The 26,134-nt window shown below is 33.8% G+C and overlaps 1 protein-coding gene across 1 annotated transcript in view; it reads left to right on the forward strand.

Annotated features, from left to right (window-relative positions):
- The window catches only part of LOC114343134 (eyes absent homolog 3), a 246,123-nt gene that overhangs the window by 205,034 nt on the left and 14,955 nt on the right, over nucleotides 1-26,134 (forward strand). The window contains exons 4-6 of the mRNA XM_050658608.1: nucleotides 14,688-14,847; nucleotides 18,456-18,726; nucleotides 22,294-22,456. Of these exons, the coding sequence (XP_050514565.1) occupies nucleotides 14,688-14,847; nucleotides 18,456-18,726; nucleotides 22,294-22,456 (594 nt within the window). The remainder of the gene's footprint in view (nucleotides 1-14,687; nucleotides 14,848-18,455; nucleotides 18,727-22,293; nucleotides 22,457-26,134) is intronic.

Below are 26,134 nucleotides of genomic sequence, written 5' to 3' on the forward strand. Positions count from 1 at the left end.
GTAACATTTCAATGGACTAAATAAACATATTTCTTTTTATTTCAGTTATTGTACTTAAATATTATTCCAGTCACCAGAGTTTTGATCACTAAAAAGTTTAATTTTGCTAAGAATCTTAATTTTGGAACAGCAAAAAATGCCCAAAAAGATTACCACTAATAGTAAGAAGTAAATTTGTAAATAATCACTCGGTGAAACTTTATACAAATATAATTTGTGGCATATATACTTAATTATTATTAATCCTACCAGCTAATAGCTAATTAATGCTTGAACTTTAAAGAAAGAAATAAGCGATCAACTTAAAGTATTCGAGATGTAGACCTTAGGAAGAATATTAAAAATAAGTTGGGTAGACCGAATAACAAATGTTGAGGTCCTCAGAAAGATGAAAAAGAAAAAGGAAATCATGAATACGATTAAGATAAGAAAGAAGGCGTTCAAGTATTACGTAACGCAGGTTGGGGAGATCATCCATCATCAATGATGCTACAGCCCTATGAAAGAGCCTCGACCTTCCCAAGTCTATTACGCCAGTCAGTCCTATCCATTGCCAACCGTTGCCAGTTTGCTGCGCCTATTTTTCTCCCATCCTCATCTACACCATCCTTCCATGTAAGTTTTGGCCTGCCCCTATTTCTACTTCCCACAGGTTGTGACATAAGGATTCTTCTAGAAGGGTTGTTATGCTGTGAGCTTGCTAGATGTCCTGCCCATCTTAGTCTTCCTATTCTTATAAGAGATACTACGTCTTTACCACCGAATATATGTTTAATATCGGTGATATATCTTGTAGTTGTACCTCCTCATCCAAACACTATTTTCACAGATGCCACCGAATATTCCTCTCAGGATCCTTCGTTCAAGACTACAAATTTGAATATAGCAACACTCAACGTAAGGTCATTAAACAAAGATGAGAAAATCTATGAGCTAGAAGAAGAAATAAAGGACCTGAACTGGGACATAATTGGTCTCGCAGAGGTAAAAAGGAAAGGCGAAGAGCGCATAACATTGCAATCAGGTAACATCTTGTATTACAAAGGGCACGATGAGCAAAGTCTAAACGGCGTAGAATTTCTGGTTTCTAAGAAATATGCTAGTAGAATAGAACAATATGTGGGAATCTCGGAAAGAATTGCAATGATTATGATGAATATACACGAGAAAATCACCCTAAAAATTATTCAAGTGTACGCCCCAACTTCAACACATCCCGATGAAGAGATAGATGAGTTCTACGAGAAAATAATAGAAACCAACACGTGCTATCACAGCACCTATACACTAATAATAGGAGATTTCAACGCTAAGATCGGACAACGACTAGAAGAAACTGAAAGCTATATTGGTGAATTCGGCTATGGTGTTAGAAATGATAGAGGAGAAACCCTTGTGAACTTCCTACATAGCAACAAATATTTTGCAATGAACACATTTTATAAGAAAAAACCGCAAAGGAAGTGGACGTGGTTATCACCAAACGGAAAAACACGGAACGAAATTGATTACATCATGTGTAACAAGAAAGATGTCGTAGAAGATGTAACAGTAATAAATTCGGTCTCTCTGGGAAGCGATCATAGAATGGTTAGAGCTAAACTAAGAATTGGGTATAGCAAACGTAGAACTAACTTTAAGAACACGACACAAATAGATACAGAAAAGCTAAAAGCCGATAAAGAAAAATATGCTAGTAAATTAAAAACCGCCCAAGCACTGAATCTAGAACAACTCAGCATAAATAAAATTAACTCAGTTATAACAAAAGAACTATTGAATACTAGCTCTGAAATAGCGACCCGTCATAAAAATAAAAAATCCAAAATAAGTGCAGAATCGCAGAATATGCTGAAACAACGAGGAGAGCTCTTGTCACGAAACAAAAGAAATACCACAGAATACAAGGAACTTAACCGAGCCATACGAAAACAGATAAAAGACGATATTAGAAAACAGCAAGAAGACCATATAGAAGAAGTGATAGAGAAAAATCGAAGTCTGAAATATACCAAACGGAAATTAGGCAAGAAAAATATTATAGCTATAAAAAATCAACAAGGCCAACTAGAAACAAGCAAAGTTCAGATATCGAAGATAATTGAAAACTTCTATAGTGAATTATACCATTCAAAAACGATCCCCCCGACTGTTCAAAGCAAAATCTGAAAAGACAAATAACAAACGTAAACTCTGAATTAATGCCCGAAATAAGCGAAGCAGAAATAGAAAATGCACTTAAAGAAATGAAAAGAAATAAAGCGCCGGGTAACGATGGAATTCTGGCAGAAATGCTGAAAGACGGCGGGGAAGAAGTTATCAGATACCTAAAAATACTTTTTAATAAATGCCTATTTGAAGGAAACATACCAAAGGAATGGAATACTGCTAACACAATCTTAATACACAAAAAAGGTGACAATACAGATCTGAAAAATTATCGTCCAATATTACTACTATCACAACTTTATAAAACATTCACAAAAATAATTACAAATAGATTGACAACAAAGTTCGATGTATATCAACCAGCAGAACAAGCCGGTTTTAGAAAAGGCTTCAGTACATGCGACCATCTTCACACACTAAAGATCCTAATAGAAAAAGTTAACGAATACAATTTACCAATCTGCTTAGCATTTATAGATTACGAAAAACCTTTTGACAGCATAGAATTATGGGCTATTGAGGAAGCACTGGTCAATAGCAGAATCGATTCTAGATATAGGATATTAATACATAATATATACAAACATGCTGAAATGGTAGTCACGATGGATAACGACATGAAAACTAGGCCAATCAAAATCAACCGAGGAGTAAGACAGGGAGACACCATATCTCCAAAACTATTTACTGCCGCACTTGAAGACATCTTTAAATCATTAAATTGGGAAACAAAGGGACTCTCGATAAATGGAAAGTATTTAAACCACCTAAGATATGCAGATGACGTGGTACTAATAGCCGACAGCTGGAAAGAACTGAAGGTGATGATCGATGAGCTTCATAGAGAATCCTTAAAAAAGGACTAAAAATGAACTTGAGCAAAACTAAGCTAATGTCGAACAAAGATGATCAACCAACGATAACCATCCAAGGAACAAAAGTGGAACATGTAAAAGAATATATATATCTAGGTCAGAATATCAAGGTAAACAAAGAAAACCAAACTACCGAAATAAGCAGACGAGTAAGAATGGCATTCGGAAAACTCTCATATATACTAAAAGACAAAAAGATACCACAATACCTTCGAACCAAAGTGTTCGATTCTTGTATCCTTCCCGTTCTCACTTACGGAGCTCAAACCTGGACATTCACAAAAATGAACATGGACAAGATTAGAAAAACTCAAAGAGCCATGGAACGACAGATGCTTGGTATCTCACTCATAGATCGGCAAACAAACGAAGCAACCCGAAACAAAACAAAAGTAAGGGATGCCGTGGAACAAGCGGCTAAATTAAAATGGAAATGGGCTGGACACAAAGAACGTCTCGAAAATGGTAGATGGAGCAAGGAAGTTGGAAACTGGCGACCGTACGAAGCGAAGAGACCAAGAGGAAGACCTCAAATGCGCTGGAGCGATGACATCAGAAGAGTCGCAGGACCAATGTGGAAACGCCTCACACACAACAGAGATGAATGGCGAGAAATGGGAGAGGCCTGTATTCGACATTTCGAATAGAAAAAAAGGCTATAAAAAAAATCCTTCGTTCAAATATAAGCAGAAGGTTTTCATCTGCTTTGGAGATGGTCCATGTCTCCGATCCATATGTCAGGTTGGGGAGATGGAGGGGTCAAAAATCTTCAAAAATTGTGTTACGTACTACTTGAACGCCCCCAAAGTTACAATATCTACGTTATGAGAGGGGCTAAATATGTGTTGCTACCAACCATAATACATACAAGGAAACGAAATATTGGAAGAAGACGCATCTCCTGGCTCAACAATCTGAGAAAGTGGTATAATTGCAGTTCCATCGACTTCGACTTGCTCAGAGCTGCATTGTCAAAAGTGAAAATGGCTGTGATGATTACCAATCTCCTTAGAGGAGACGGAACCTAAAGAAGAAGAAGAATAGCTAATAGCTGATAGGATAGATGAGGCCAAAGAACTTTTAAATCAGCTCTACCTTTCCTCGCTACAAGGGAGATTGAAAATAAATATATCTAAAACCCAGATGATGACAGAGCTTGTAGTCAGCGAAGATACAGGGTGAGTTTTTAGTGCGGGATCGGTCGATAATTCCATTACGGTATAGAATATCGAAAAAAGTTATTTAGAAAAAATGTAGGCAATCATTTTCTCCACGCTTGGAAAATATGTCCATTTCTACAGGGTGATCAATAACAGCGTGGTATATCAAACATATAAATTTTTAAATGGGACACCCTATATAGTTTTTCATATTTATATTCCCCTCGTAATTCTTGTTCATATAATATAGGGTTTTGTATTACTATACAGAGTATTTAACAAGTTATGACCATTTTTATTTCGAAATCTCTATGAGATTAACACCCTGTATATAAAGAAGTAATTCATAGACAATAATTTGTTTTATGTAGTAAGATAAACAATATACTGTAGTTTTTAAATTAAGTCCAATTAAAATCATTGACGAATGTTTGTATACAGGGTGAACTACAAAACCAAATTACGATTTTCTCTATTTTTTTAAATGGATCACCCTATATTTTATTTTTCAAAAATATTGTATTTATTATACTCTTTCATATTTATATAGCATTCCCTATATCTAAACTTATTACTTTAGGAGATATTTTTAGTTTTCTTCAACTTTCGGGAATACATTCAATTTTTCTAGTAGAAATAAGTTGGTATTGAATGATAATTAAACAAAATTATTTTTATTTAGTAAATAACTAACACAAAATTTAAACCATAGCAATATGCAATGAATGTATCAATAAATGTGATATTAAGGAATTATCATATTTCCCTAATATACAAGAATCATACAATTCCTACAAAAAAATATAGGTATCTTGTGTATAATAAAATTACAAGAATATTTTTATTTAATAAACAACTCACACAAAACATAAATCAAAACAATATACAACTAATTTAATAGTTTTTAGATTATTATATCAACAGCATTCTAAGCCAAGAAGTTTTTAGTAACACATTCCTAATTGCAGATTGTGACCCGCAGTTATTAATAATATAATTTTCATATTAAATTTCATTAATATGCATCAAGAAATCCCTACTTTGTTAACACTCAAACTAGGTGATCTATAAATGTTTAAGGTGATATTGTTAGAGATTATGTGATTGGTCCACATTTTTTGACGGTTGAGGTTTTTATACGACGGTGCTCCAGTTCTTCCAAAATTGATTTTTTTCAAGTGGGGCTATATAAAAAACCTTGTATACCAGAAGCATCCAACAACGCTTGATGATATGAAAAATAGAATAAAAGAAGCTTTTAATAATATTGACTTACAAAAATGTTAGAAATGTGGCTCGGTCATTTGAATATCGGTTACAAAATGGCATAGACGTTGAAAGTGGTCATTTTCAACATTTACTTTAGACTTAAATCCTTAACATCACATTAATTGGTACATTCATTAAATTTTGTTATGGTTTATTATTTTTTTGTTAGTTATTTATTGAATGAAAATATTTGTTATATTATTACATAATACTTATTTGTTAAGTTATTTATATTTATAAGAATTGAATGTATTCCCGGCAAATGAAGAAAACTAAAAATATCTCAGAAAGTAATATAAAAATGAAAGAGTATCATAAATACAATATTAACAAAAAAATAAAATATAGGGTGATCTATTAAAAAGAAAATTGAGAAAATCTTAATTTTGTTTTGTAGTTTAAAAGTGCTTATAAAAATGAATGTTCTACTAAAAAAATATTGGCTTAGAATGCTGTTGATATACCAATCTAAAAACTGTTACATCAGTTGTATATTGTTTTGACTTTGTTGCAAGTAAGTTATTTATTGAATAAAAATAATCTTGTGATATTATTATATACAATACAAAGTTTTTTTGTAGGAATTTTACGATTCTTGTATATTAGGGAAATATGATAATTTCTTAATATCACATTTTGGGTATATTCACTGCATATTGCTATGGTTTATATTTTGTGTTAGTTATTTATCTAATAAAAATAATTTTGTTTAATTATCACTCAATACTAACTTATTTCTACTAGAAAAATTGAATGTATTCCCGAGATTTGAAGAAAACTAAAAATATCTCGGAAAGTAATCAGTTTAGATATAGGGAATGCTATATAAAAATGAAAGAGTATATTAAATACAATAATGTTAAAAAATAAAATATAATCGTAATTTGGTTTTGTAGGTCACCCTGTATACAAATATTCGTCAATGATGTGAATTGGACTTAATTTAAAAACTACAGTATATTGTTTATCTTACTACATAAGACAAATTATTGTCTACGAATTACTTCTTTATATACAGGGTGTTAATCTCATAGTGATTTCGAAATAAAAATGGTCATAACTTGTTAAATACTCTGTATAGTAATGCAAAACCATATATTAAATGAACAAGAATTATGAGGGGAATATAAATATAAAAAAATATATAGGGTGTCCCATTTAAAAAATTATATGTTTGATATACCACGCAGTTACTGATCACCCTGTAGAAATGGACATATTTTCCAAGCGTGGAGAATATCATTGCCTACATTTTTTTTAAATAACTTTTCTCGATATTTTATACCATAATGGAGTTATCGACCGATCCCGCACTAAAAACTCACCCTGTATATGCGTAGGAACAAGATCCATAGACCAGGTAATGGCTATACCAGCGGTGCTCAAAGAGTCGATCGCCAAAGATTTTGAAGTCGATCGCGATTCACGGAAAAAATACAAATGAAAAACATGTGGACACTAATTTACTTCTGCATGTGAGGTGGTTGAAATAATTAGTCCCGAGATAATTTCTTTCCTAGAAGAACGAGGGGAAAATTTACTTCAAAACGAAAAGCTCGGTGATCTGGCTTTCGTATCAGATTTAGCAAATCATTTGAACCTCCTTAATTTGGAAATACAGGGTAAAAATAACCATTATCGATATGATGAGCGCAGTACATTCCTTTGTCAACAAATTGTTATTTTTGATTAATCAAATGAACAGAAAGAATTTAAACAACTTTCTATCGTTGAAAAAAAGGTTAACCGCCCATTTGAATTATATTTATTATGAGACGGAGATGCAAGTAGTTCATGGCGAGTTTGAAAGATGCTTGGCTGATTTTAAGAAACCGACAGATATTGTAACATTCATGTCTAATCCATTTTCTTGTGAAGAACTGAAAAAAATTGCCACTGAAATATTAATTACTTTCAATATGGATAGAATTTCCCTCCAAAATGAGGCACTGAAAATAATTTCGGTTCGGATACTTATATTCACCTTAAGTCCAGAGCGCCTGATAAGAAATGTTGGTCTTTCATACCGTATAACAAATATCCATCTTTGAGGCAAATAGCTCTGAAGCTCATAGCATTCTTTGGATCAACGTACTTGTATGAGTCTGCATTTTCCCAAATGAAGGTAGTGAAATTAAAGTATCATAATCGGCTAACTGACTAACATATCTCATCATGGAGGAAAGGCAGTTTTGTTTTAATTTGATTCAGAGTTGGACCACCATCTACAGATAGCTATTTCTGTATCTTACGATTCATCAGTATAGCTATGCAGTCACAACTCTGAATCAAAAATCAACAATCCTGCCTTTTAAGGGAAATCACCGCGATGCAGTAATTCCACCTTTGAGACGGAAAACAGCGACATCTCCAGTAAAACTAGGAAGACGACGAAAAGACCCAGATGCAAAGTTTACTGTAATAAAACAATTAAAATAATTGAAATAAAACAATAAACAATATTTTAAATTCAAGACTTTGCGTCGAAAGAAACTGCTTTCTGGTTACATCCTGAATCTCCGGCTAAATAAGCACGGATACGACGAATATAGAAGAAAGTAGAAAGGACAATGGTCAATGGTCACGTATCTACTCCCTTGTCGTCTAGGAAAAAGTGCCGAAAGACAGTTTCGAGTACTCAAAAATCTGAGTAAAAAAGAACAAGGGTGAAAGGCAGTTTTGTTTTAATTTGATTCAGAGTTGGACCACCATCTACAGATAGCTATTTCTGCCTCTTATGCTTCATCAGTGTAGCTATGCAGTCCCATATCTCATCATGCTTGCATCTGGCCCTCGATAATTCTGTACCCTCATATGAAAATCTTGTGAATGTTATGCAGTGCCATGCGTCAACATCCAAATAAAATTAGGATGAAAAACATGACTTTAATTACAACTCTCTGAAGTTACAACTTTTTATCAAATAGAAATGTGCAACAAAGATTTCTATTTTCAAAACTGTTGTTTTTTTATTAGCAGTCGATCGCTGGACGCTTTCAGTTTATGTGGTAGATCCCACACAGTATAAGTCTGAGCACCACTGGCCTATACGATAGGTTGTCTTTTTAGATTTGCATATAGCCATAAAAACAAAAAATTTATAGACTTAAAGTACTTTATTGCTTTTCAAAATATGCCCCACCAAGATCGATACACTTTTGCATACGTTCAAACCAATTGGTAAAACAGTTAATTCAATCTTCAGCGGACACCTGCAAAATGGCCGTTTTAAAGGCATCGATGGCTTCTTCTGGCGACTGGAATCGCCGCCCACGCATTGAATTCTTGATCTCTGATTCTTCGATGTTTTAAAGCTCCAAATCTCTATTGTTTTTTGGGCAGTGTGAGCGCTTGCATTGTCATGGTGTAGCATGATTCGCCGTTGTGTGTTGCTTTGTCGGAGTTTCGCGATAACTTCTGGTAAACAAACGGTTATATACCAATCAGAAGTAACCGTTCTTCGATCTTCTAGATTCTAGAGCAATTGTTGCCACATGACCAGCTTTTGACACAAAAGTTGCGACCATTTTCTTTGACACACTTCGAGGACGGATCACAGAGCGGATTGGCGTTTATTTTCCGGTTGCTAGAAGTAAATCCAAGATTCATCGCCACTGACAATACAACGTGTTTTGAGCTTCCTTTGTTGAACCGTTCCAATGTTTTTCGACACCAATTGACGCGAGCCGCTTTTTGCTCTTCTGTAAGCGTTATTGAACCGAATGGTGGCATTCTGCGCGATATATGGACTCAAACTTAACGCAAAAAAAACAAAGTTTATGGTTATTAGTAAACAGGCAGCCGTAAATAATAATAACTATAACGTAACAGTCGGTAATGACTCAATTGAACGAGTAAGTAATCTTGTATATCTGGGTACTCATATTAATGAAAGCTGGAACCCTAGTACAGAAATAAAAAGTAGAATTGCCAAAGCAAGAACAAATCTTATGAAATTTAAGAAAATCCTGTGCAGTCATGATCTAAATTTGGAAATTCGCATAAGAATGGTCCGATGTTATATATTCCCAGTACTACTTTACGGGGTCGAAGCATGGACACTGACAGAATCGCTTTTAAAAAACCTAGAAGCATTTGAAATGTGGGTCTACCGCCGTATCCTGAAGATCAGTTGGGTAGAAAGAGTCACAAACGAAAGGGTTTTGCAACGTTTGAATAAAAGTTGCGAAGTAGTGAACACGGTTAAAAGGCGCAAATTGGAATACTTTGGTCATATAATGCGTCACCCAGAAAAATATGACATACTTCACCTTGTCATGCAAGGTAAAATAATGGGAAAAAGAAGTGTGGGCCGCCGTACAACTTCTTGGCTTAAAAACCTACGCCAATGGTTTGGGAAAACTAGCACTGAACTATTTCGTGCGGCTGTAAATAAGACAATGATTGTTAATATGCTGGGCAACATGAGAGCCAACGATCGACAAGCGGTCTCGGCACCTTAAGAAGAAGAAGCAAATGAGGAATCTAACGGCAAACCAACTTCCTAACACACTCTTCATGTAGGGATCGAGGTCTTTGAAATGCCCAATGATGCCTCTATCTCCCGGTGTGTTACACGGCGGTCATTTTTAACTAATTGACGAACCGCATCAATGTTTTGCCGCTTGACTGATGTTTTGGGTGGACCTGGCCTGGATTCGTCGCTGAGACACGTTGAAATTCGCAATCGCAATACCAGCGGGAAATAGTGGACGGTGTGATGCTTCATTCCCAAACACAGAAATCATTTCAGTGTGACATTGCTGTTGGGATAATCCTCCCTGAAAATTGTAAAAAATTATTGCTCGAAAATGTTCTCGGCTAAGATCCATTTTTCGACCGACTCGCTAATTTCAAAAATTCACTGTATCTACACGACTTCTTGTATCGAAATGAAATTCTCGATTTATGTCAACAAAAGATTGAAGTTACGTTTGTGTCGGAAGGTTTTAGTGGTGGTGCCCTCTAAGCGGCTATATGCAAAAGTAAAAAAGACAAGCCACGAAATACCTAGGTCATGAGATTCGCATAGGAAAAGATAACCAAACCGTTGAGCTTCTCCGTCGTATAAGAATGACTCGGGCAGCCTTCGGCAAGTTGAACCATACTTTCAAATCGTCTGACATACCAATAATATGCATTAAAAGAAAAAACCTTCAGTGTGTTTTGTAAGTGTTGACTTACGGTGCGGAAACGTTGACCATGACAAGGTGCAAAAGATCCGTGTGTCTCAAAAGGGCGATGGGGCGTGCTATGTTGGGCGTTTCACTACGAGACAAGATCCCAAACCACCAGCTACGACAAAGAACAAGACTGGCTGATGCAGTAGAGAGAGTAGCAACCCTGAAATGGAACTGGGAGGTTACGTGGAACAGATGGACAAAGCGGATACTGGAATGGAGACCAAGATGCCTACCGAAGCAGAAGTCGTCCACCAACACGTTGGACTGATTGACTGATGATCTAAAACGTTGTCATAGGAATTGGATGCAAGAGGCACAAGATCGTAATAGATGGAAATTTATGAGGGAGATCTATACTATATCCAGCAGTGGACAAGCGAATATTGAATGATGATATGCCACTGAACCTCTAAAAATCATACGAACACGCAGAATTTTTATGAAAATGTCAATTTTGGAATCTCAAAAAAGTTGCAAAAAGTTTGGCACTCCTCCTTCGGGCTTCTTCTAAATTTCCACGTCATAGGGGGGTGGAAAATATCGATTTACCCTTAGATTAACGAAACTGGAAATCGTTTCTATAATCTAAGGATTTACCAAGAATCTATGCACCGTATAAAAAATGTAGCTGATATAATTTTAAACGAAAATGTGTGCTATCACTTTTTGTGTAGAATGAACCGTTCGCTCAGAAACAACGCTTAAAGCAATCGGCGATTTTGAATGTCAGTTATGTTCGCGAAAATAAAATTTGTGTCTACTCGACGGTAACAGTCAGATATTTTTTGATCACATTGTGTCGATCACATTGATATGATCACATATGAACAAAAATCAAAATGTGTTTTAAAGCTGAATAGTTTAGATTTCGTATGCAATTTTTGAAGTTATACTTCTTTACGATCGAGAGTGAAATATTATAATTCTGGGCCCATGCGCACACAGACAGTATGTAGTGCGTTACTAATCTTTCAAGTTATGTACATTACGTACAAGAGTGATTTTTTTGTATGTATCAGCGCAAATAAGTCATTAAAAGAATATATTAGTGTTTTTAGTAAATGTATTATTTATTATAATTTTTGTGTCTTTGGATTTGTCTTCATCGGGAGTAAAATAATAAAATATCTATTATAACATTTTTATACTTCACTTGATCTATTTGTCACCGTGATGTGTCATTATTATATCCGAGACGTCACGTAGACGGGGCTTGATAGTTTGGTTTGTAGAGCGTTGGACCAGAGATCGAGAAGTCCCGGGTTCAAATCCCGGACGATTCATATTCTTTCTTTTTTTTTTTAATTTTTGGTATTGCTTTAATAAAAATTTTTTGAAAGTGGTAGGTAACAAAGTTATTTTAATATTTAAATAAAATGCAAATAAACTGTTAAGTATATTTATTTTGTTGAAATTATATAATAGAAGTATAACTTCTTACGTCCGTACAAAGTACACACGCATTCTTTTTTTTTTAATTTGGCCGCAAATAAAGTCAATTTCTATAAAGCTGCTAAACAAATAAACGTTGTGGTCCAAGTAATGAAGCTTAAAATAGGACAAAACCTCGCAATTTTTACAGAATTGATCGATTTGCTTGAAAATTTGAAAATAATTAGTGGATAGTCCAAGCATCAAAATCTATATGATACCAAAAGGCGCTTTTACCATGGGGGTGGTTGCCACCCCATGTCGGGGGTGAAAATTTTTTATTATATTTTGACTGCAAAAGTTGGTAAAAACATTCATTCTAAGCAAAAAATGTTCTATACATTTTTTTGATAAAATTAACAGTTTTCTATTTATTCGCTATCGAAAGTGTTAGTTCTATATTAAAAAAATTATTGTTTTTAATCAGTTTTCTGCAAATAACTCAAAAAGTTTTTGTTTTATCAAAACATCTTTGCTTAAAAAAATGTATCTTTTGAAAAAATCAACAAAACCGTGTTTTTAAATTTTCTTTAAGACCAATAGTAATCGAGCTATACTTTAATATATGTTAGGTCTTCTTCGGCAAATGCTAAATATTGTAGTTTCTAAGTCAAAAGACGGGAAAACTATGCATTTTTCGAGGATCACTTGTTTAAACTAATTTGAAGTATTTAAAAATATCTATCTTCAGAAATAAAAAAAAGTCTTTAGCTCAAAAATTAGGTGGCTTATAATGAAAAGAATGTCAGACCCTATATTTTTCAGCGAAAAAGTGATCGAAAGCAAACCCCTAATCACCACCCTGATTAAAATTAGTTATTGACCTTATTTCTTCTTCTTTACTTATGTATTATTAATAGGTTCTAGAAGTTTAACTGGTTTAGAATGATTAGTTTTTAAAAAAATGGAGTCAAAAGCAAATATCGAATTTTTGAAGTTTGGTAAAAAATTCCTTTTTCTTCAGAATAGAAAGATTATCATCAGAGATACAAAAAAATATTTAAATATAAAATTGTAGCTTATTTAATTCACAAGAACTTCCATCCATCCATCCAATGGCACTACAGCCCAAATCGAGCCTTGGCCTCCTTCAATAAGCTTCTCCAATCATTTCACAAGAACTTGGTTTGCAAGAATTTTCTCTACGGTAAAAATTGAGTGAGCTATTGACAATTAAAACTTGTAATAACATGCAAAAATCACCTTTACCAACCCTTTCAAAGTCACCGCTTCTTGCGACTGAGGATTTTAAAAGGATTTGGTATTAACAGTCTTATAGATCTTATAAAAACCTACCAAACTATTTTTTAACAAACTTTCTAAGATAAAAATTAAAAAGGTTACGGTTAAAAAATCAATATATTTTTTTCAAAAAAAAAAAATCCAATTGGAAGCATAATAATGTAAGTTAGCTTTGCTTTTAGTCATTGGCCTTAATAATTCTTCTTTATTTATGTATTGTTAATAGATTTTAAAAGTTTGACTGGCTTACAATAATTAGTTTTTAAAAAACTAGAGTTAAAAGCGAATAACGACTTTTTGTAGTTTGGTAAAAAATGCCATTTTCTTCAAAATAGAAAGATTAGCATCAGATATACGAAAAAATGTTTTAATATGAACTTGTAGGTTATTTAATTCCCAAGAACTTGGTTTGAAAAAAATTTTTCTACGGCAAAAATTGAGTGAATGGTAAATGAGTATATATCGAATAACATTGATTTTTCTATATAAAACTAACACTTTCGATAGCGAATAAATCGAAAAGTATTAATTTTATCAAAAAAATGTATAAAACATTTTTTGCTTAGAATGAATGTTTTTATCAACTTTTGAAGTCAAAATATAATAAAAAATTTCCACCCTTAAGATGGGGTGGCAACCGACCCCATGGTAAAAGCGCATTTCGGCATCATATAGATTTTGATCCTTGAACTATCCACTACTTATTCTCAAATTTTCAAGCAAATCGATCCATTCTGTAAAAATTGCGAGGTGAAATGCTTCGGTTCCTGGACTATTGTGCGATTTTTCACATTTTTTACGATTTTCATGAGATTAATTAAATTTATTTCCATTGACCGGTCACTGTGGAATTTCCATTTTTAATGCCTAATCTTTAAAACCTATAAGGAACAGGAAATTTCGATTTTGAGTTTTGGCAACAAATGAGGCATTTGAAATATACTTAAAAACAATTGATTTAAAAATTTCAGATTAAAAATGATCTATAACGTTTAAATTGCTTCTTTTCGATTACATAACTACTTTTTTCGAAACTACACAAATCCAGCTACAACTTCCACCCATCATGATCAACGTTTATTTATTTAACAGCTTTATAGAAACTGACTGACTTCATTTGCGGCAAAATACAACATTTGCATACGAAAACTGCACAAACGCATTTTATATTTAAATTTTGTAGTTAAACAATTGATTTCGTGCGCGTAACTCGCATTCAAAATCGCCTGTCGCATCAACCATTGTTCCTACTTTTGTATTTGTTTTATATTTTGTTTGTAAACTTTATTTTGTTTCTAAAGTAATATTATTGGTTGTGTAGTATACGTACTCTATTATTCATATTATTGATTTTTCAGGTGTCAAGACAGAGATCAGAAGTCCCGGCTTAGCAGAAACTGATTGTGTAGCATCTACGCAGGATTCTGCTTCTTTTTTTAGCACTTCGATAGACTTAGGCAATCTTTACGATAAAGATTACCATCAAACATATTCAGCAGCACATTCTTATTACAATAGGTGAGTAAATTACCTACACAAATAATAGTAGAATACCTTAAGCTTAAGATCTGTTGGAGCAACCAGGCATTAGTCAACTTGTTCCTCTCTCTCCTAATACTCTACATATTTCTCCAGGAATAGCATCTGGTCCAACTGGTTTAACTTTCTTTATTTTTTTAAGTGCTTGAACCACCTTCTCGTTTCTTATTTTTAGACGAAGCAACGAAGCATTAAACCTAGGAATTTTGTGCAGTAAGATGAATCGTCATGCAACTTTTTGCATTCGATTAGAGAGAGTGTCAGGCAACTTTGTGAACTAAATTCATCTAGGGCAAAAATGAAAAATTTAAAACTCGGCCAATATTGATGGAAATGTGTTGAATTTTTATAATCGGGGGTTTTCGGGATCGTTGAGCACGAATTTCATATCGGCGATGGTCTCCAAGGTACCTGTTGCCCACGGTGGAACTCGTCGCCTAGAGTTTTACGTTATAATCATTAAAAATCAGTCAATATCCATTACTCGGGGGGTTTTTGGGATCGTCGGCCACGAATTTAGTGTTGGCGTAGATCTCCAAGATACCTGGTGCCCAGGGTGGAACTCTTCGCCTGGAGTTTTATGTTATACTCATTCAAAATCAGTCAATAACCATTACTCTGAGGGTTTTGGGGGTCGTTGAACAAGAGTTTCATGTGGTCGATGGTCTCCAAGATACCTGGTGCCCAGGGTGGAGCTCGTCGTCGTATTATGTTATAATTATTCCAAATCATTTAAAACCATTACGCGGGGGTTTTGGGGGTTGCTGATGACGGCGATGATCTCCCGTGTACCTGGTGCCCAGGGTGGAACTCGTCGCCTGGAGTTTTATGTTATGATCATTCAAAATCAGTCAATAACCATTACTCTGAGGATTTTGGGGGTCGCTGAACAATAATTTCATGTGTGCGATGGTCTCCAAGGTACCTGGTGCCAAAGTGGAACTCGTCGTCTGGAGTTTTATGTCATAATTATTACAAATCATTTAAAACCATTACTCGGGGAGTTTTGGGGGTCGCTGAACATGAATTTAATGACGGTGATGGTCTCAAAGGTACCTGGTGCCCAGGGTGGAACTCGTCGCCTGGAGTTTTAGGGGTCACTGGGCACCATTTTATGTTGGCGATGGTCTTCAAGGTAGGTATACAATAATCTAAAAAAATACGTGTTAAATTAAATGTTAATGCACGTATTCATAATCAATTGATTTGTATAATATAATGAAAAAATTAATAAAACAGTAAAATAAAATAAAAAAATATATTTAGGTACTTACTTGAAGTTACACAAATTTCTCTCTTCAGAAATTTCAAAAACCAAAATTATAAAACAGCGCAGCTATAGACTGTAACTGTAGATAATGAAAATTCCTTTAATACCAATCTTAAACGGCTTGATATTATAATATTATTATTTATTCTGTAATTAACAAAACTAATAAGTATAAAATATATGACTTTTTCAAAACATCAACATTAAAAACTTACCTTGCTTTAAATATGGTATCACTTTTTAGATGTTTTTTTAAAATTAATTAAAAATTTTTAAAAGAACAGAACTACATAAAAGTGTTGCTTGGAGGTATTGACATATATACTATGCTTTGTTTTTAAACCAGGAGCAGTAAAATAAAAAGACAGATTCACACCCAAGAAAGTCAATAGAAAAATCACTATATACATCTTCTTTTTACTTTAAGCACCAGATATCTTGGAGACCATCGCCGACATTAAATTCGTGGTCAGCGACCCCCAAAACCGCCGTGTAATGGATATTGACTGATTTTTAATAATTATAACATAAAACTACAGGCGACGAGTTCCACACTGGGCACCAGGTACCTTGGAGACCATCCCAGACATGAAATTCGTACTCAGCGACCCCCAAAACCCCCAGAGTAATAGTTTTTGGCTGATTTTGGATAATTATAACTAAAAACTCTAGCCGACGAGTTCCACCCTGGGCACCAGGTATCTTGGATGCCTAGTGGCCGGCGACCCCAAAAACCCCCCGAATAATGGATATTGACTGATTTTTAATGATTATAACACAAAAATCTAGGCGACGAGTTCCACCGTGGGCACCAGGTACCTTGGAGACCATCGCTGATATGAAATTCGTGCTCAGCGATCCCCAAAACCCCGAGTATAAAAATTCAACTCATTTCCGTCAATATTTCCCAAGTTCTAAATTTTTCATTTTCACCTCTTCGAGATGCACATTTTAAATGCATTTTCTTATGCACAAAATTTTTTGCCCTAGATGAATTTAGTTTACAAAGTTGCCTGACACTCTCTTTAATCGAATGCAAAAAGTTCCATGACGATTCATCTTACTGCACAAAATTTCTAAGTTTTGGGCTTTTTAGTGCTTCGTCTATTTGGTGACCATTGGTGTTACTCTCTCCAGGCAGGCAAATGCGTAATATATAAAAATTCTAAGGGACCTAGAGCTCTTTGAAGATGGCGTCTGGTAATTAGTTTTTCTTAAATAACTCCAGAACGCTTCTATTTAGAAAAACGAAAATTGGTATGCTTATTTACTTTCCAGAAGTGAATTCGTTCCATCTAATGTGAATTTCTAGTACCGGTCATAGGCGTCCGTTTTGGGTAGGGCAACGGTTATTTTATCGCATAACTTTTTTGTCTTTAACTTTTAAGCATTTTTGTCACTGGATTATTAAATTGTGAGGTATTCTAGTACTAAAAGGTACTCTTGCTTTAAGTCGGTAGGACACACCGTTTTCTAGAAAAATGGATTTGAAAGTTTTTCGTTTTGGGAATTTGAAAAAAATGGAAAAAATTTTTCAAAAAAAAACGATGTATTTTACTAACTTAAAGCAAGAGTAACTTTTAGTACTCGAATACCTCATAATTTAATAATCTAGTGCCAAAAATGCTTAAAAATTAAGGACAAAAAAGTTACGCTATAAAATAACTGTTGACCTACCCAAAACGGACGCCTATGACCGGTACTAGAAATTCGCAATTAATGAAATCGATTTATCTCTGGAATATAAATAAATGTACCAGTTTTCGTCTTTCTAAAAAGGTTTTTTTGGAATTTTTTTTTTTTAAATTTAAAGAACGAAAAATTTTCAAATCGATTTTTCTAGAAAACGGTGTGTCCTACCGACTTAAAACAAGAGTACCTTTTAGCACTAGAATACCTCACAATTTAATAATACAGTGTCAAAAATGCTTAAAAATTAAAGACAAAAAAGTTATGCGATAAAATAACTGTTGCCCTGCCCAAAACGGACGCCTATGATCGGTACTAAAAATTCGCAAAGGATGGAATAGATTTATCTCTGGAAGATAAATACGCGTACCAATTTTTGTTTTTCTAAATAGAAGGGTTCTGGAGTTATTTAAGAAAAACTCATTACAAGACGCCATCTTCAAAGAGCTCTAGCTCCCTTAGGAAGCATTTTCGGACTAAGTGAATAGGGTTAAATTGTCTTAGAATTATTTGAAGAATCTTCTGTCTTCGTTTGTATGTAGAGTTTTTGGACACCCTGTATAGTGTGTGATTATAACATGTTTCTATTTATGTATTAAAACAGTTATCAACAGACAACTTTTTTCAGTATTCAACCAAGTTATGGATCGTCGGGCGCCACAACTCCGTACATCAACTCCGCAGCGTCGTTTTACAATAACTCCTCGTATCCTTACTCAGGACTAAACTCTTCAAGAGTTTTAAATCCAGCCTGTAAAGTAAGCGCAGGCTACATTACGTCTTCGTACTCAACGCCAAGTTCACAGTTCAACGCAGCAGGACAGTCTAGTCAGTATTCTTCTTACGCAGCTTACACTGCACCTGGAGCTTCCTCTTTCACACAAGGATTTTCAGCACAGGTACGTAAATATCCTTTTTTTACTTATTTCTTTTTTTTTTTTTTATTTACAAGTACCCGCTTTAACCTAATAAGTAACAGCTGTCGTTGAGAGCTGTAAGGAAGCAGGTCTGGATCTGAACATACGCAAAACCAAAATATTTGTAATATAGGCTATTGATTATTAGTCCAGGGCGCATCTGTTTTGAGATGGACGTTGAGAGGTGACTCAAATTTTTTTGCAGAAATTGCTTGAAAATAACTTAAATAATAATATTTGAGTTATCCTCCCACTCAAAATGGTCCGGAACATTGTTTAAATAATCAAAATGTCAAAATATGAAGGAAAAATTCGATTTTTTTATTGGTTTTTTGATTATAACTTTAAAACTATTCATTTCTGAAAAAAGTTGTACTAACATAAAAGTTGCGTAATTAAATTTCCTACAACATAGAGTTGGTTAAAAATTTAAAAAATAGTCACCCTTGTTGCAAAATAGCAATAATTGCGAAAAAAACCCATACAAAAACAAGTATTCGCATCTTACGTTTTTCAATCATTTATGCTACACTTAGGACCTTCATATTTTACCCAAAAAAACTTTATGTCAGTACGACAATTTTTTTTATGTTTGGAATTGAAAGATCTTCATTTTAAAGCTTTAAAAAATAAAAAAAACTATTTGTACAATAAATAATGCAATTGTAAAAAACGGCCATTTTGGACCTTTTGCAGGCTGTTTTGCAATAACCAATTAACAAAATTAAACTTACCATACCTCAAATTGTAGGTTTTTTAATTTACTAGAACTTTCTATTAAAAAGTTTTTCTCTAAAATCAATATCATAAGCTGCAAAATTAAAAATCATTAAAAATTGCAAATTTAACAAATGAAAATCGCAATAAAAAAAGCGCACAATATTTTTGGTTACATTTTAGTAGAAGTTATTCCTGGCATCGTCTTTTACAACACCTGATAGGTTTCAAAAATTCCTGAATTATATCCTGAAATCGACCTATTTTTCACCCACAGCCTGGGGTATGTATAGATGTGAATGTGAGTCTTCAGGCTTCAGGTACATATGTGATGGGTTCAAGGTGGGTCATGTCATATGTGATGTACACATAGACATAATAAGAATAGACTAGACATGGTAGGCAAAGTGTAACGCAGAACACTCAGAGGTGGTCTATCTACCTCTCTTTTTAGCGCTATCCCGCGCATGTGACAATAAATATGGCTAGGCTAGAGGCTAGACCACTGAAATTGAATATAGGGATTATCAACGCTTCTCATCATTTGTTTCGGGCTTTTGTCTCATATGTTGTATAATCCGTGTATAATATTAACAAGAATAAAATACCGCTAAACGTCGTAAAAATGAGTGGCGCATACAATATTCCAGGTACAAAAGATCTGACATGAATATTACGTGGCGCGAAAATGTATTTTCATTCTGATGCAAAATAAAATTTTGGTTTTATTTTAAAAGATTTTTCCATAATATTTGCTAAATTTGAAGTATAACTCGCCACAAAAGAGTAACTTTGATATAGTTTGAATTTTGAAACTCTTTTGTGGCGCGTTTACTTCAAATTTAGCAAATATTATGGAAAAATCTTTTAAAATAAAACTAAAATTTTATTTTGCATCAAAATGAAAATACATTTTCGCTCCACGTAATATTCATATCAGATCTTTTGTAGCTGGAATATTGTATGCGGCACTTATTTATACGGCGTTTAGTGGTATTTTATTCTTGTATCACGAGTTTTTCAAAGTTTTTTTATAAATTAAATATATGAAGTTGGATGCAATTTTTCTCGATTACACGTTAAAGCTTTATAAATGTCGCCTTTGTCGCATTATCCTCCAAATGACCTAGTGTCCATCGAATGTACACTAGATTTTTTTCTATTCGAAATAGATTGAAAAAAATTATTGGGATGGCCGGTTAATGAACTCGGATTGCCCGTTGCCAAATCAAATTTAGCGTCCGAACCACTACAACTACATAAACCATTTCGGGAATAGTCGTTAATTTTATTATACTTTTGTAGCTTAATAACTTCTAAACGGCTTAACCGATTTTGATCAGTAAACATGAGTTTGAAACGTATTGATAAGTAGTATCTGATGCATCTAAGGTCAAGTATGATAACTGAAGCTATTACAGAAATTATTGAGCTTGAAAAACCGTTTTTCCCATAAGAAATAGATTTGATCATACTTATGAAGCCTATAACTTAAAAATTCGAATTTTCCCGGATATGAGGTATACACCGTCAGATTCGTCTAAAGAAGTCCTTCTACAAACGCTCAGTTATTGGCGCAATTCGTAGGTTGAAATTTTGAGTAATTGTCGAAAAACCAAAATTTTCAAAGTTTAGTTTTTCAGTTTTTCGGCGATACTGAGCCGTGTGTATGTCTGATCCTGACGGCTTAAACACCATTTGAAAGCTGAACTCAACACTATTGATTTGGTGTATTTGCGGTTCTCCTGTCTCTTCTTGAACCGAAGATATATACCTCCAAAAATATGCCGTTTTGTACCTACCAAGTCCTATAGCTGGCTTATGGGTGGTCAAAAGTCACAAACTACAACGGTTCTGAATCGGCCCTGACCACCTCTTCAAACACAGAGAAAAAATTCAGATCGGTTTAACTTTTCCAGCCACATACATATCCACAAACATTTTCTCTTTTTTAAATAGAAATCGAGTCATATTTCTGAGCTCGGTAACTTTTGAATGATATAACCGATTTTCAAAATTAGACATGCGTTGGAAAGATTCAGACACTTAAGAATTTAATATTCACCATTAGCGCGCATACGTGTAATATGACCGATCATATTACCCGTATGCACGCTAATGGTGAATATAAAATTCTTAATTTTATGTCAAAAAATCCGCGATAACTAGCTCTTAAATCCTACCAAATTTCATTTGCATATCTCAACTGGTTTTAAAGCAATAAATAAATCGTCAGTTTGTAAGAAACAATTCAACATCCCGTATGTCGGAAACGAAACAGTTGCGGACATACGTTTATAAAGCCAACTGTCATTATTTTTCATGCAGAATTATCCCTTAAATTTTGTCGCACTTATTTAGAAACACCGTGTATTGATGAAGAACATGTCTAGTTGTTCAAGTACCTAACTTTTTTATTATCCAACATAAGCGAATGATTCAAAAAACAAAATGTTAAGAAAACCTGAGGCTATAGTTGGGTTCTAGTTTCAGTATTTTATAAATGCCAGAATATTCCACAGGGTGGTGCGAACTTTAAGAAAAAAACACAGTTTGATTGGTACAACCGGTATACAATGAAAATTTACCTGTTTAGCAACAATATTATTACAGTGGTATTGTTAAAGAATCAAGCTATAAGATGTTCAAAAAATCACTTAAATCGGCCAACAGGTTTAGCAAATATGAGACATCGAAAATGACCAAATTTTTAAGTGGGCCGATTTCTATGCACGTAAGTTTATATGAAGCCAACCTGTTTAGTAGTGTTTAGTTAAAAAATAGGTGAATACGATTTTTCATTTTAATTTTAAAGCATAACTTCTGTTCTAGGGAGTGGATTATAGCTCATATGGATCAACTTATCCAGATTCACAAACTTCACAATTTGCTTCAGGTTATTATGCTCAAAGTTATTCGCCATACGTTAGTTCACCAAGTTCCAGTGGTAGTCTAGGAACTACACCGTACCAATTAACTTCACCTTCAATTTTAGGTAAGTATATTTAGATTTAGTAAGCATTAAAACTTGATCGCATTTTGTTGTATGTTGCTCAAACCGAAACCCATCCTCTACTATAGTGACTAGTCCGTCCCACCTTGAGTTTACAGTATAAGGAACATAGGCAATGCATTTCTTATCAGAGTTTTAGCGCCGTGATGCCGATTTTATCAAAGAGAATTTGTATCCGAACATTATCCGAACAGAGATTAAATTAAAACTGTTTTAGAAAGGCAATCTACAATTTTGGGTTTTATATGCGTAATAACTATAGTACCTATATCAAATAAACTTAAACGCATATGAATCCTAAAATTGGAGATTGCGTTTCTAAAACAGTTTTAATTTAATCTCTCTAATGTTCGATTATAAATTCTTTTTGATAAAATCTGCATCACGGAGCTAAAACTCTCATAAGAACTGCATTACCTATGTTCCTGATACATACTGTAAGGTGGGACGGACTATAGATTCATGTCGTAATCATACGATAGTGCGTATGTCTAATTGAAAACTAAACAGTCCGTTTACATCACACCGAAAGCTTTTTAAAAGTACATGCATATAAGATAGTCAGCGATTTTGTAATGGCTTAGAGCCACACTAAATCAAGATCGCCTCTATCTGGTAAATCGTCCTGGTCACGGGCGTAGCCAGGGTGAGTTTTGGGGGTTCAACCCCCCCCCCCCCCCCCCCGAAAAGTTAAGATATTAACATATTTCAAATTTTTATTATAAATATAAAGATTATTTTATGTAGTTTTGGTCGTTTTACTTTTTTGAACCCCCTCCGAAACTAAAACCTGGCTACGCCTGTGGTCCTGGTAATTACCTTGCAATGACACTAAAAGCCAAAAGAAAGAAGGAAAAAGCTTAATCCTCGAATTGTGGTTCTATCTGCAAGGATGATGTTTTGCATGGTAAATAAAGACTTTCTGGTGTCTGAAGCGTATTCCACATTTTATGGGGATATCCCTCCCCAATGCTCCCACCACAATAAGAGCAATAGAGATGGAATCCCTAAGGGAAAGCTGCAGAGTAACAAAAAGAGATAGAATAAATAACATATCATATTAAGAAAAGAATGGGAATTAACTCATGACATAATAAACTACATATATAACTGAAGAGATTAAACTGGTACGGACATGTCAGAAGAGTAGACGAGGAAAAATCACATGATTATCCCATCTTACAAAAATATCTGGAAAGAGATCCCTCCCTGCATACATCAATGGTTCGGGCCAAAAAGGAAAAAGGAAGTTATTTTAAAAGAAGAGGGCAAACAAAACATAACCTAAAAATATAAACGTCAATGAAAATTGAAAATAAACTATGGTATTTTCCACTTTAGTTTCTATAGATTCTACAATAGTCTGAATGAATGAATTAGAACTATGAGAAAAGCAATAAAAAATTAGTGTGTGAATATGTTTAAATGTTCATCATGTCGCTTTGTCCATATAGTGACACTAGTGAATCTGAAAGTGAAGGTAATCTGTTTTCTAGATATATTCTGATATATTATTTGCCCTATTTTACAATGATTTCTCTTTGCATCTTGTTTATTATTTTATTTATTTATTACGGCATCCATTTACAAAAGATTTAACAATAATAAATGTTCAAAATATCAAACATCTCGAAATAATAAACTATAACAATCTTTAATACAGCTACCAAAGATAGACATGTAAAATAAATCACTTATTTTAAAATACCTTTTAATGTACGTATCCATACGTGGGTGCTCCATCCTCGGTGTAGCAGCTCCACATAGTGGGGAGCGCATGCCATATTCATTTGAACACCGAGTAAGTAGTGCCCACGTATGGATACGTACCTGTAGCTGTTTTTTTTAAATAAACTAATTTTGGAGTCAAAAGTATTTATTTGTCTTGGCACCTTATTAGCACTCTGGAGCAAATAAGTAGTGGTAATTGATACCATAATTGAATCAGTCATTATGAGAAGCGATCATCTCCACTTTTTTGACATTTCAACTTTTTGTCGAATTTGTATTTAATACACAGATATGTCTATTCCATATTATTAAAACGGGTCTACTTTTAATATTTTTACGGTAGGCACAGCATAGTCCGCAAATCAGTTCAGTTTTAAAAGGGGTCATCTCCTAGAAATACCCATTCTACAACATGATCTATTTATTTTGAAAACGGGTCATCTCTTTTTCAAAAAATTGCTGTTTCTAGGTCTTTAAGGGCCGGTTGTTCGAACGCTAATCAACAATGATCATTATCAAATAATTAATTACTGTCAATGTCAATTGTTAAAACATAATTAATTACAATTCTGAGACTATAATCAATTAATATAACTATAATTATTAACATAATTAATAATAAATCTCATAATTGTAATTAATTATGTTTTCAGCAACCCAAACAAAGTTAACATTGACAGTTTTGGTGACAGTAATTAAATATTTAATAATGATCATTGTTGATTAGCGTTCGAACAACTGGCCCTTAAAATTTAAAAACATTTTTAAAATGTTCATCAACTTGTTTTTAGCAGTTTAATTTTTATTTATTTATTTATTTATTTATTTATTTTTACGGGAAACCCTCATTAACAGTAAAAAAACATAAGTTAAATTTAGAAACAGGTTAGATCTTATAACTAGGTATATCCAAGTTAAAAAAAACTCAAAGTAATTATAAACGTATCAGACTTAATGAATCTAGATCAGTGGTTCCCAACCTTTTATGTCTGGCGAACCACCTTCTCATGTTTTTCCATATTCGCGACCCATACCTCACCCATGGTGATATATAATGTACATTATTCGGCTACTGTAAGAGCCACGCCGTGACCCACCTAAAATCTGCGCATGACTCACGGGTTGGGAAACGCTGATCTAGATCATTGAGATAACTAGTACATAGGCTATTAAAAAAATAATAATTTTAAACTATTAAAACAAAAACATCTAAAACAAACCTAATACTATGTAATACAAGATAGGTGCCTCTTTAGTTGGTTCAAACTGTATTTAAATAAGTCAGTCTGCAGATTATTGGCCAAAGACATGCATCTGTCAAGAGGATTATTCACACCATAAGTTGTTCTATGAAAGGGAATTCGAAAAGTTGGTTGTTGCCTTAGATCACGACGTGGTATGTGGAAAGTAACATATTCTAAGATATTAGGACAATCTAACAGACCATTAACCAACTTAAATAAGAATAAAAGTGAAAATCTATCTCTATGGATGCTTAGTGGAGGTAATGAAATGTGTTGCTCAATCTCCATGTAATTATGATTAGCTATTCGCGGTGTGCAATTACTTGGAAGCGATACGAGAAACGATCGTGCGAGAATAGCGGAGAAATATTGTAACTTTCTTAAATAATTCATTGTCAATTGAAATTGTCAAATTGACATATATCGTATATTTCATATCTACTGTCAATGAAGAAGAAAAATTATATATTGCTCCACAATATTGATTTATATGCAATTATTATATAAAGGTAAATGTAATTAATTGTATTTTGCTTGCATTACTGCATTTTAATAACTAATTTTATTTACTACATACAATTGTTTACGTTTTGATACATAACCTGAATCTTATTTTTTCTTATTATTTTTTTGGGCTATGGCCTTGACAATTATCCAGCAACCAGGACTAATATAATTGGACAAT

The sequence above is a fragment of the Diabrotica virgifera genome, chromosome 8 (assembly GCF_917563875.1).
Source record: "Diabrotica virgifera virgifera chromosome 8, PGI_DIABVI_V3a".
In the NCBI taxonomy this organism is placed as follows: domain Eukaryota; kingdom Metazoa; phylum Arthropoda; class Insecta; order Coleoptera; family Chrysomelidae; genus Diabrotica; species Diabrotica virgifera.